The 13,793-nt window shown below is 36.7% G+C and overlaps 1 protein-coding gene across 1 annotated transcript in view; it reads left to right on the plus strand.

The window, feature by feature from the left end:
* Positions 1-13,793, plus strand: part of LOC121426947 (unconventional myosin-Id-like) — a 77,242-nt gene that overhangs the window by 51,923 nt on the left and 11,526 nt on the right. Inside the window, 10 exon segments of the mRNA XM_041623366.1 lie at positions 1,751-1,774; positions 3,820-3,942; positions 4,376-4,585; positions 5,414-5,556; positions 6,307-6,532; positions 7,439-7,499; positions 7,502-7,568; positions 8,668-8,797; positions 10,757-10,834; positions 11,945-12,111. Coding sequence (XP_041479300.1) covers positions 1,751-1,774; positions 3,820-3,942; positions 4,376-4,585; positions 5,414-5,556; positions 6,307-6,532; positions 7,439-7,499; positions 7,502-7,568; positions 8,668-8,797; positions 10,757-10,834; positions 11,945-12,111 — 1,229 coding nt within the window.

Genomic DNA, 13,793 nt, shown 5'->3' on the forward strand with positions numbered 1-13,793 from the left:
GAGAACTACAATACATGTATTTGTAAGCAAAGGGAGGTTGTTACAACGTATGGCATAATTCTAAGATAGAGCATTCTGTGGGTTGTCCTCAAGAACTTATTTTGAGTTGAGATAAGAGGTTTTAACACCTCACCAACTTTAAAACATTTGTAAGCTTTCGATTGTCTGCGACAGCAACATAATCCTAGTTCACCGGAAGTGGTGCCACCGCTCGTTCAGTATCACGTTTGTATTGATGAAAACAGTTTCGATTTAAGTCGACATACCCGTACCGGGCCACAGCGTATATACCAGCGTGATAGCGAGCAGGCCGTGGGCCGATGCTCGGCCAGAGAATCAGGCATAGCATCACGCTATGAACGAGTGGGGCAACTGTGGGTGCAACATTTGCACTCTTGCGCAAAAAGTCGAAAAAACACAGTTGTTTGGAAATAGAACATCAATTGCCTATCGGATATGTAGTGTCTGAAAACAGGACACACTAAATGTAATGGAAAAGCTGGTAACAAGCAGTTATTTGCAGCTTACCAGCCCTGCTGAATCAATGAAACGAATGTTGATGCGGCTTCATTCATGTTGCTAAGCTTGCGTGACGTCATCATGTACGAACTAGCGCTTGTTCGAGCACTATGACACCGAACGTCAAAACCCTCAAATACGAGTCACAGATTTGGGCAGTGAGAGAGAAGGCTCGTCACAGATTACTTCGCGCATGTGCAGCGCTTCCAACATTCCTTAATCTTGTACGTTCACATGGCTCGTCACAAAACGAAAGGTCTCTATTATAGCATATTAATCAGATTATGCTCAAAGGACCTGCAGTATTGCATCATCAATATGTGTATAGATAAAGCATGATATTTAGTCAAACTATTTCTGTATGTGAAACACATGAAATATTAGTCTGTGCTTACAGACTACTGTTCTCCATCCCTTTTCTCCTTTTTCCTTCTTCCCCCATTCTCACCCCCTTTTTCTTTCTTTCTCTATTTTTTCTTTCTCTTTTTCTTTCTTTCTCTATTTCTCTTGCTTTATTCATCCTCCTTTCTTTTCCTTCTTCAAGCATGGACCCTACTTCAAGCATTCAAATACTGACTTCATGAACCTATCTTTACTGATAATAACAGTAGATCCTATTAAAGCCAATGTGTTAAAGGTCAAGTCCACCCCAGAAAAATGTTGAATTGATTCATGGAGAAAAAAATCAAAGATGCATAATGCTGAAAATGTCACCATAATTGGATGTAAAACAAGAAAGTCATGATGAAATTTTATTTTGCAAAACACCTATATGCCCATCTCAGTAACTTGCAAATGAGAGTTGATGATTTCTTCACTCACTATTTCTTTTGTTGTTTATTGTCTGAATAAAATACAAAAGAAAGAGTGGATGGGTGATGTCATCAGTCCCACTCATTTGCCTAACGACCAGGATGTGCAGATTACTGTTCTTCAGAAAATAAGCGAAATTTTAAAATGTCCTTTCTTTTTTTTACATCTGATTTTAAATAAATTTTCAGTACAATTCTTGTTTGATTTTGCTCTTTTTATATCAAATCAACTTTTTTGTTGGGGTGGACTTGCCCTTCAAAGCTAATGATCATTGTGACCAGCTATGTCTCCTTTCCCATTTTATTTAGTTTATGATGTCATATGAAATCATATTGTAATGGTGTAAAAATACTCATTATTGACATTAAGTACTCTGTTTAAACTTTGTTTATTTCTCTATTGTGTTGTATTGCATCAGGAGAGGGAGCTACCAGAGGCTAAAGTATGTTACAATTTGAATTCATTCTCAAACAAAATTAGCCTCTCTGCTTTCTGTGTTCAAGTCCTATTAGCAAAATGCAAGTTTTCATGAGTCGTTATTTCATGTAATGCAGTGCTTGGTTTTTAGAAACAAAAAATGTCTATTGTGATTCAAATGTTTATCATTTTTATAGATCAACTGCTTTTTATTCCATTTCCTTTTATATTTCAAATGAAATCTTTTTTAATTCAAATGAAATACTTTTTACTTTCAGTTTCCACCACTTTGGTCTTTGAACTTTTTGAGACTAAAAATCTGCGTTATCATTTTGGATTGTTTGTATATAGCGAATCTGTAAATCACAGTTTGAAATATACTCCTGTTCAATATTTCAGACCCCCCAAAAGTTATCAAATTCTCTGCTATTGTACATCATTATCGTTCAGGCAAATTTTTCTCATGATAATACTAGACTCCACCTTCTGCATTTGCTGTGTAGTTGTGGGAGTGTTTAGTCTCCCGTAATTCTATAATATTCTGCTGTAATATGGAGCATTCAAAGATCACTTGCCTGATCCTAGTTTAAAGTGCAGTATTAGCACATAAAAGGGGACAGGGGTCATGTAGCTGTTTAAATTTTGACCTTATTATAAACAGCTAGAATACATGTAGTTAAAATAAATATTGATAGGAAATAATGACAGTTATGCCAAACAAATCATATACGACAATCTTTCTTCTTGTTTTCTTTAATAGCATATTGCTTTTAGGATTGAGCAACCCTTTTGGCTTTCCATTTTCAAGTCATCTGTTAAGTCACTCACAAAGTCATTCATAAAGTTATTTGTAAATTATTTTTTTTTTAATGTAAATTATTTCATTAAGACTTGATGCAACTATAAAAGTCATACTTGTAGCCAAACGTGAAGTATATCATAAAGACAATGTTAAGATGTAATTCCAGCAAGTCATTCCTAAAGTCAGTCATATACATTTAATCATAAAGTCATTTGTATATATAGCAAAGCTTAATGAAACATTCACAGAATAAAGTGTAGATTGTCATCAAATCAATTTAATTGGCTAATCTTCTTTAGATAGTGATGTAGTCGCTGGCATTTTGTCTTCCTCTTTAATTGCTCTGTAACCATCCCCAGGGTTCTTTTTGTGTCATGACTTGTCAGTGTTTCTCATTCCTTCAGTGATGTCAGTGATTCTCTTTTAGTATTCCTATTGCGGTAATGATACATGCAATTAAAAAGTTTACACTCTAAAAGTTCAGTTAAAAAAGTGACCTTACCTTCAAAATATATAAAACATTGCAATTTTCTGACTGGCCCAATAGTCTAAAGTAGATTTCTACACCAGCTTTGTCTACTCTTTAAGTTAATCTATAACCATAAATAAGTTAATATCTTATCATTTGGTTTAATTTCCATTTAGCCAATTTACCATTTGTCTTCATAGCAAGGCTATAGCTATATTCATTTTGTCTAATATGCACCTATTCTATGCAGTAGTCTGGATAGATGAGCTGTTTATGAACTAAATTTTCATTTGATGACATGAAAAATAAAAGTGGAAATCTACCAGTGCTCATCCGAAACTTGCTTTTTGTATTATTGTTTGCATTGTAATCATCAAAGAGAAAGTAATAAAATTCATTTAAAACATGTGTCAGGAACCCCAGCTACCAGCTCATACTTCTGGGGTCCCTAACTATTTCTACCTTGTATTATAAATTTTTTTATGTATGAATGTTGCTTGAATGTTTGTTTTGTTTTATGTCATTATGTTCTCCTAAATGTATAGTTTTTCATAGCAAAACAAACCAAAGTATGGTGATCACTTTTTGATATATTTTTGTATAATCATAGACAAAATTCCAAACAAACATGATTTTTTGCCAAATTATCATTAACATTCACAATAGGCATGTGATGGGTAGTCATCCTATACAGATTGCTTGAAAAAAAAATGTCTATTTTATAATGGATGAATCAAAATGACAAATTAATGCAATATGTTGTAAAAATTGATATAATAAATAAATATTTCTATTGTAGGGTTCACAAGCAGGACATGATAGGAGGGACTACAAGGCAGCTCAAGAAGCAATGAGGGATCTTGGCTTCACCCCAGAAGAGCAAAAGACTGTCTGGACAATGGTAGCTGCCATTATGCATCTGGTAAGTTAACGTCGTAAATTTATTCATCAGAGATACCATATCTTTTTTTTTTATGAGATACTTTCATATTCTCTTTATCCAGAAGGCTACCCATCACACCATGATTTTGATTTTTTTTTAAAGAGGTGAAAGGAAATGGAGTTAATTACTACCCTCTCTAAATTGGCAACATAATCAAAACAGCAAAACCACTATTAAAAAATTGACAACTTTATTTAATCAGATTTGTTATCGTTACATATTTTGGGTAATGTTTTATCCATTATGATATTTTATTATAGATTTGAATTCAAATTCATTTATTTCATATCTCTAAAAAAAAAAAACAAGATAAAAATGTTAACTTTATAAATTTGTTGTGGCATATTTACTTTTAATGATACTCGTACCTATTGAATATAGGCAATCATTGTTTTGTTTTGTTTTTTAATAGGGTGAGGTGCAATTTGAGCCTGACAAAGATGAAGGATCCAAGGTCCAAAACAAGGATGCCATCAAGACGCTCGCGACCCTGCTCAAGGTCAGCAAAGACGACCTCACCACCGCGTTATGCTTCCGGGTCGTTGCTGCAGGGTCAAACGAGGTCGTGCACAAAGGTCACACCAAGGATCAGGCCTACTACGGAAGGGATGCTTTTGCCAAGGTAAACATCAAAGGATTTATTCTTTTCTTCGATAATCGGTCACCTCCTGTTATTGATGGTACTATAGAAGGAGAGGAGATGCCATTGTGGTATTTAAGATACTGAAAAGAATGATCAAAATGGACTCAAGTCACTTTTTCTTGCCATCAAGAAATTCAAATCTTTGAGATCATACGTTAAAGATATTCAAAGAACGATCTAGACTCGACATACGTTAATGCATTTTTAGTATAAACAGGGTAGTGAATGACTGGAATAGCCTCCCCCAAGAAGTTATTGACTCAGGCTCCATCAATGTATTTGATGTATAATAACACATCATATGGAGATGGAAGACTTTATAAATTCAGATGAAGAGATTGAGGTCAACAAGTAGGTGTTTCATGAAAGCTGTCAGCAGTGACTAAATTGTCATGGCTGACAATATCAGTGAAATCCCTGGTTTTGATTGGCTGAAAGGCACTGGCCTCTGACTATTACTATGGTAACTTTAGGAGAAAGACAACTTTCATGAAACGGTCCCCAGGATTACCTCACCTCGTAAGATGATGATGATGATGATGGTGTTATTTTGAAGATCAGTATCCTCTTGGCCTACCAACAGTTGTCCGATTTTCTAATGTCATCATCATAAATTGTGGTATGACCTTTGCCATCCACGTATTCTATGGAATTCTTGTTTTGATTGGCTATTCAATTACCATTGACTTGATATTCAATTACCATTGAATTACCATTGAATAGTAAAGTTACCATAAACAGTTTATTTGCGCAACCATTCACAAAAAAGAGTTCGTTTTTTTTTTATTATTACTATTATTTTTCCAGGCAATGTATGAACGCCTCTTCACATGGATCGTGGGTAAGGTGAACAATGCCATTGAAGTCAAAGGTACAGTGAAGGATCATGGGAAGGAGACGGTCATCGGTGTGCTGGACATCTACGGCTTTGAGATATTTGATGACAACAGGTTAGACACTTGAGATCATTAAGACTTTGCTGGATAATCTCTTTATTTTATTTTTTTCATTTCATTTTCAAACTGTAGGAGATCCAAGTTTTGTTTATCATGTGTTCAGAATGAAGATAAATTCAGAATCAGGTAGGTAAACATCAATTTTGGAGGGGGGCAACTAGACTATTAGTAAAGTGATTGAGGGATTGAGGTTATGAGGCCAGGGCCCCGTCTTACAAAGAGTTATATTGATCCAATCAGTCGTAACAGTATCAAAATTTTTTCTACATGAAATTTGCAAAATGTCCTTTGTAAACAAAGGAGAACACACCAAATTATCAATAAATCAATGAATTCATGGATGTACATTCATATCTAGATTTTTTTTTTAAAAAACATGCATTTTATATGTTGAATTTGCTGGCTTTCCATAGTTGCAGTTGATCGGATCAATCGCAAATCTTCGTAAGATGGGCCCCAGGTATGCCTATAAAGGTAAAAGCTGCCAGCATTGCCAGCACTATCTTGCAATTGAACCAAAAGCATGCATTTATTATGAAACTTTTCCCAGTTTATGTACTCAATTAAGCACAATTGTGTACACAAAATCTGCAAGTATTCCATGGACTTACCCCCCCTCCCTCCTATTTTTTTACCTCATTTGTGAATTCAGACTTTAGATAGTTAGCCGTACATAATAGGAATTGCCCATGAAATGAAGATTGCAGTCGTTATTTGTATGCTTCTTTCTGTCCATCCATGTAGCTTTGAGCAGTTCTGCATTAACTACTGCAATGAGAAGCTTCAGCAGCTCTTCATAGAGCTCGTCCTGAAGCAGGAGCAGGAGGAGTACCAGCGGGAAGGCATCGAGTGGACCAAGGTGGAATACTTCAACAACTGCATCATCTGTGACCTGGTGGAGGAGCAACACAAGGGGGTCATCGCGATCCTCGACGAGGCCTGCTTGAACGTTGGGAAGATCACCGATGCCGTAAGTTTTCATCGCCGTTCGCACGAATTTGGCATGCACATTCTTTACCACATAAACTACAAGCCAGGAAAAAAAAAAAATGATTTTTTTTTTTAAAATAAAATATGTAAATTTTTTCATGAAAAACATTTTTTGCATATTTAACACCCATTTTTTCCCAAAGATGTCATCTTAGTAGTCTTATTTAAAGGATTCCACAAAGGAAAATTGCATATTAAAAGCCAAATATAAAAAATACAAAGTATAAAAATGAGCCATTTTCAGTATGTTGCGCAAGACTTTAAAGAAAATATTCTTAAAATTTTGTGGCTCTATCCTTTTGCGTTTCAGAAATATTGCGCGAAGCTTCAAGGGGGGTCATCATGCCCCCCTAGTCCTTTAAGGGTTAAGAAACCATATTTAGGACTTTGAAGATTTTTTTTCTTTACTTTTATGCTGATTAAGATTTGGTGTTGTATCTCTGCAGTCAGGGTGGAACAAGGGTTTTTTTTTATGGGGAGGGGGTAGGAACACCTAACATCTAGTGTTGTTTTAATTGAGTAATAGGGGTAGTAAAAAGTTATACAACCTGGGCTTCTGCTTTACTACTTTTCTTTCTTCCTTTTTTCTCCTCGTTTCCTCTTTTCCCCCCTTTTCTTTCTTTTTTTACTCCTTTTTGCTCCCCCTTTTTCTCTTTTTTCACACTTTTTTTCCCATATTTCGTTTTTTTTTTTTTCACTCCTTTTTTTCCTCCCCATTCATCCCCTCTTTACACTACTTGAATAATCTGAGGAGCATAGTTCTCCCTTCCCTCCACCCCCCCCCCCCCCCCCCCCCCCCCGGTGGCATTGTCGTGTGTACAGATTACTCGTGTACAGTAGTAGTTCACTCTCTTCCTTATCATATTTATTCATTCTTCCGTGTTAGATCTTTTTGGATGCTATGAACAAGAAACTCTCCTCCCATCCTCACTTCACAAGTAGAGCTCTCCAGCCAGAGAGAAGAGCCTTGAACACGGGAAGAACTTCATGATCAAGCATTATGCTGGTGATGTCACGTAAGTCTGTTCATATTCTCTTGTTCTTCAAGCTGGTTGTCCTACTTGTCAGGTAGTCTAATAATAATAATAAGCAACATTTATATAGCGCTTAATACAAATCTTTCTAAGCGCTGCACACTATTACCCCGGCTTTAGCACGGCTATCCTGATCAAACGCTCGAGCATTCAGGAATTCTTACCTACTGGGTACCCATTTACTACACTGGGTGAAGAATCGCAAATGGAGATTTGCAAAAGGACGCGAGTGCTGCGGTGGGATTTGAACCCCGGACCAATACACAATAAAATACAGCCAGTGGATTTTTGACAAAATGGTATAGCCAAAATGGAAATTAGACAAAAGTTTCAAAGTGTTTTATACAAAATGAAATAGAAAATTACATGAAAATAAGTACCCATACATAATAAAATATTACATAATTTACAGTTATTCATTCAAATAGAAACACATAGGCCCATATTCTGAAGTCGGGTTTAACTTAAACTCAGGTTTAAAGTTGTGGTTTAAGTATGGATAGCCAGTTGTTACATAAATCTATAACAATAGAGATTCAATGTATCAGCTCATTTGTCTCCCAAAACATTATTAACTGCCTGGAAAGGATACGGATGACAGTTGTCTTCACCATTAAAGAAGTAGTAAGGAGCACAGTAAATATGAGAAGCAATCACTGTAAACAATATTTTGAAATGTTTGGCTTCCCATAATTTTAGCACAGAGTTAGACCATGGTCGAAGTTAAACCCGACTTCAGAACACGGGCCATAGTACATATACAAATAGTCTACAGAATTACTAAAGAAGACAAATTGTAAACATTATCGCTGCTGTGTCTGGAAAAGGTGCACCTTCAGTCTCTTCTTAAAAGTGTCAGTGATAGGTGAATGTGTGCAGGGGAGGGTAATAAGACTCAAGGCTAAATCAGGTGAATTTGTTGTAGATGCTCTAGGATCAGACCATTTTGAATGAGACCAAACAGAACATAGACCGAGTAGTAGTACACCAAGTGGCAGTTTACCCTCCATCAAATGAAAGTAATGTGTGTATATTTTTTTGTGTAAACTGGGCCTTGTATTGTCTTTCTCACCCTGTGCAGCTATGATGTGACTGGTTTCATGGACAAGAACAAGGACACCCTCTTCCAGGATTTCAAACGTCTTCTCTTCTCCAGTCAGAACGCAACAATCTCATCAATGTGGCCTGAAGGTCAGCAGAAAGTCACTGCTGTAAGTTTGATTAATCCTCAATACTTCATACAAGATAATCATACTTATTTTCATTTCATTTATTTTATTTCAACACGGTAAACGAACTTCAGCCAATGGCTGTTCTTCTGAACGTCCGTGCATACATATTAAAATCACATTACATGTATATACAATTAAGATACATAATACGAAATAAATATACAAATAAAATATCATCAATATTACAAAGGAAAACAAACAGAACAAACATGCTTACGTCACTCTGGTGTCCAATCTAAATATGTTGAAACTAGTTACTTTTAAGTCATTAGGTAGTGCGTTCCAGCTTCTGACCCCCCTGTACTGTAAACTACTTTTCTTATAATTGCTTTTAACTAAGGGTAATTTGATTTTTAGAGACGATGATCTTAGCATGTAGTTACAATCAATTAAAATAAATTGCTTGCGAATACTGTCTGGCAGCATACCATGCATTATCTTTTGCTGATGTGGTTTACGGTACACCATGTGGAGTGTTATAGAAACAGTGGATAGAAGAAGAGAAGTGGATAGGCGAGAAAGTGGAGATTTGAGAATAGAGTATTCTTTCTTGAAAATAGTCCTGAAAAGGACTGTAAACCAGAAGGAATGTTGAGTGAGAACAGCTTGAGTAGTAGAGCTGATGAGGAGATGCTGGCTTGAGTCGGCGAGTAGAGATGATGAGTAGTAGAGAGACTCAACGTTTCGGACAGGTTGACTGTCCGTCTTCAGGAGAGAAGATTCTCAAATCTCCACTTTCTCGCCTATACACTTCTCTTCTTCTATCCACTGTTTCTATAACACTCCACATGGTGTACCATAAACCACATCAGCAATTGTACATGCCACCATGCAAACCTTCAAACAACATATGCATTATCTTGTACATTTTAAATGTTTTAATATGTACAAGATTTAAATATTTTAAATATGAAAGAATATGAATAGAATACAAAACAAATCTCGAGCCCACCACACACTGTGACATGACTACCATCCAGTTATATAACAAATTGCATTCTGCATTAAGTAGGAAAGTTAGATAAAGTAAAGTTATCGTAACTAAGGTCCAGAATAATGTGACTTGAATTAGATTGAACTGAATTGAATATATTTATGGTCCTTTGTAGGGAATTCCTTTCACATCGGGTTTATAAAATAATATACACATAGGCTTACAGTGCAATTAGGACTACATAAAAAATACTCACATGAAAAGTCTGCATTAATGCAAGCTTTGTGCTTTTGAGTAAAGTCCAAATCAAGTTCACATCACAGAATATGCAAGATTTGTTTGAGTGAATTACTCCAATTTGGAATGGGGTGTTTTTTCCTACAGGGAGACTCTCAATAGCTTGGAATCACCTGGAAATTTTGATATTTGTACTACTTTCTCTATGCACACCATGTGATGGTCTATAAAAAATAAACTTAGAGGTGGAGCCAGTGTCAATTTGGTGGATTCACAATATGGTGCGCCATCTATCGTTGCAGTGGACTGGCCAAAATTCGCAATGCATCATGGGAAAAAGTTGACCTCTGTTGTGCGTGTTAGTACTAAAGGGAATGCATGCATGCGATTATTCCGTGCTGGCCGATGTGGCTGGACTGGATATGCAGTTAACTAGGGTCCAGGAGGTAGGAGAGAAATATGCCTGCAATGTCGACCACGAAGTTAAAAAATTTGGCCTGTTCTGTGAAACCGATAGATGGTGTACCATACTGTGAATCCACCAAATTACATGCTGGCAGTTGGTCTGTTTTGAATTTTGAATTTTGTTTAACAAGCAAACTTTCTTATTGTCTAGTCTCTTCCCTTCCCTTCTCTTCCAACTATTTTCTTTCCTTATCTCTTCGCATCTTTTTTCAATCTCTCTCTGATTTTCTTTGTGCTCACCCAATATATATCACCATATTTCATATCATGTTGCAAGCTTCTATATTTATTGTTTTGTGTAGGTAACCAAGCGACCTCCCACAGCTGGTACAGTCTTCAAGAACTCCATGATAGAACTAGTTAAAAACCTGGCCTCAAAGGTGAGTGAGTGATTACCTTTATCAGTTGACCAGTGGGGCGGGTTAGGGAGGGGGCAAGTTTGAGTTGGCCTCCTCCAGTGCCCCCTCCCGACTCATTTTTTTGTCACCTTTTTTTTCTATTGCTGGGTAATAAAAATTAAATCTGAAAATGCTTGATTCGTCCAGACTCCTAACAGTCCTTAGGAGATTCTCCCACCGAGACCCCCGAGCAAATGGGAGACTGGCTCAATGTGCACACAGACGTTGATGATGATCCACAGCATTTGTATTGCACCACATTTCTGTTAAAAAGCATTCATAGGCGCAGGATCATCCAATTAAGCTGATTACTACACATCTGCTGAAATAAGTGAGTTTTGAGAGATGGTTTGAAGAGTTCAATGTTATCAATTTTAAAGAGTGAAATCATAGACCACATCATTTAAAAAAAACACAAAATTCCTTGTAGCTAGAGTCCACTTTAAGGTTACATCAGATCTCTATTTAAGCCTTAAGGCCTTGTCACTATCGTTCTGTGCAAGCCTTGCGGGTGATTGCCCACAACTCACCCGCAAAAATGTTTTGAGCATGTTCAAAACTTTTCTGCATGCAAATCAGACTTGCATGCGCTTCTACGTGTTAGTTGCGTGCGAGATACTGTCGATGTGGCCGACCTACAGATAACAAAAACAGTTACCTGCAACTCATCAGAAAGGCTTGTACCGAATTGTGTTACAGATCCTTTAAAAAAAATAAATGAAGTAAAATACATTGATACAGATTCGTATTTGCCGGGATCAGGAGAAAAGGAAGGGAAATACAAATAGAGTAGGAGACATTCAAACTCAAACTGGAGAGTAGGGGGGCATTCAATGAAAGGACTTGTCAGACGTTTTATATCCAACAAGTCCCATTTCATCCGACAGTTACCATCGGAACAGTGCCTCTCAGCCAATCAAAATCATGGAAAGAAGGCAGATCTGACAACTTGTCATATGAAAATATTGATAAAACGCTACCCAGGACATTTTTTTAAATGGACCAAAATCAGGAAATCTCCTTCCGAAAATGGATTTGGTGCCTCTGGATACACAGTTGGCTAATAAAATGTCTTTCTCCATGATGTTATAGGAGCCATACTACGTGAGGTGCATCAAACCCAACGAAGAGAAATCACCACTACTCTTTGAGGATGTTCGATGTCTACATCAAGTCAGGTATCTGGGACTGTTGGAGAACGTCCGTGTGAGGAGGGCAGGCTTCGCTTCCAGACAGCACTACCAGCGATTTCTTCTCAGGTTGGTAAACCAATATACCAGAGCCTGTCCTACAAAGTTGCAATTGATCTGGGCCCCATCTTACATGGAGTTACGATTGATCCGATCAACCCAAACTATATGGAAATCCAACAATGTCAAAATTCTTTCTTTAAATAGGAAATTTTCACATTGCTCTTTGAAAACAAAGAGAAGCATACTGAATTGTTAAAGAGACCAATAAATATACAAAATATTTTGAACAAACATGTAATTTAGATGTTGACGTTGCTGGCTTTCCATAGTTGTGATTTCGTAACTCTGTGTAAGGGCCCTGGTCAATCTCAACTATGGAAATCTTCTTTTCTTTGTAACCTGAATGTACAAAACATCCCTTTGGAATTAAGAGGGGGTTGTGAAGACATTGATGGGTATACATGCACATCTTATTTGTCAGAAAACTTTATATGATGCCTAGATAGATCCTTGTGATTTGATTGGTTATTTGATATCGTTCATTCAGCCCATTTTGCAGTGACGTCATCAACCATGCAATTTTGAATCCATTCATCGTGCAATTTTGGATCCATACGATTTTGTCCATTGCACTTGCGCACCGAGACTGCAGCTGCAGGCACCAGCAGTGCGCATGTTGTAATGACGTAACAATCAACGGACCAAACTCGCACTGCATGAGCATGTTTTGTATCAAAATTCATGAATTTCATCTGAAAAAAAATTTTTTTTAGGTGTCATATAAAACAAATTCATGCATGCAATGGACTTTCACCGAACGAAGTTCGGTGAAAGATGAAATAATGATCCATTCACCTCATGAAGTATTCTGTCCATTGCACTCATAAGCATTCATTATTTGTATAATATTAACTAAAAAGATAAATTCTCCATACATGAAAAGTTATAAAATGATATTGTTTACGACAGTGGAGAGGTGCAATTTCATTTCTGCGAGGAAATATGTACATGTATTTAGTTGGCAGTGATGAAAACTGTGGAAATTGTTTTTTTCAGAGGAGATGGGAGGGGAGGATAGATAAAGCAAAGATCATAAAAACAGGAAATAATCGGGTTTGAGGTGATGCCAGTGAGTATACGTTTAGGTATCAACTCTGCCACACGTATACCTGTAAACGGTAAATTGCCAATTCGTCTATTGCCAACTCGTCCATTCACCACATGGTCTACCTTCATTTTGTCTTATGCCATTCTGTCCATCAACTTTTTGTCTAACAACCATTTAGTCCAATAACCATTTGATCTCATCATCACTTGGTCTAATGGCCATTTTGTCTTTGGCCATTTCATCTGATAACCAGTCGGTCTAATATCCATTTTATTTTCATTCATTTTGCACAATTAACACTTGGTCTAATTAGACCAAATGGTATATGGACTGGCTATTGCACAAACTGGTTATTAGCCAAAATGGTCATAGATGAAATGGAAGACCAAATGAAAGTAGACGAATTGGCAATTGGAGGAATTGGCATAAGATGTATTGAAAATAAACCCCAGTAAACAAATACCTTTTTTTTAAAGTAATTTTGCAGCTTGGCTTAAAATAGGCATGTGGGTTCGATGGCGTTGAAACAGATTGATAGAGGGGATGGTAGAAATGACATTTCATTGTCATGGAATATTTGATAACTGTTCTATCTTAACTGACCCTTGGACAAATTCATGGAATATTATATCCTACATGA

This window comes from Lytechinus variegatus, chromosome 13, assembly GCF_018143015.1.
Source record: "Lytechinus variegatus isolate NC3 chromosome 13, Lvar_3.0, whole genome shotgun sequence".
Classification (NCBI taxonomy): Eukaryota; Metazoa; Echinodermata; class Echinoidea; order Temnopleuroida; family Toxopneustidae; genus Lytechinus; species Lytechinus variegatus.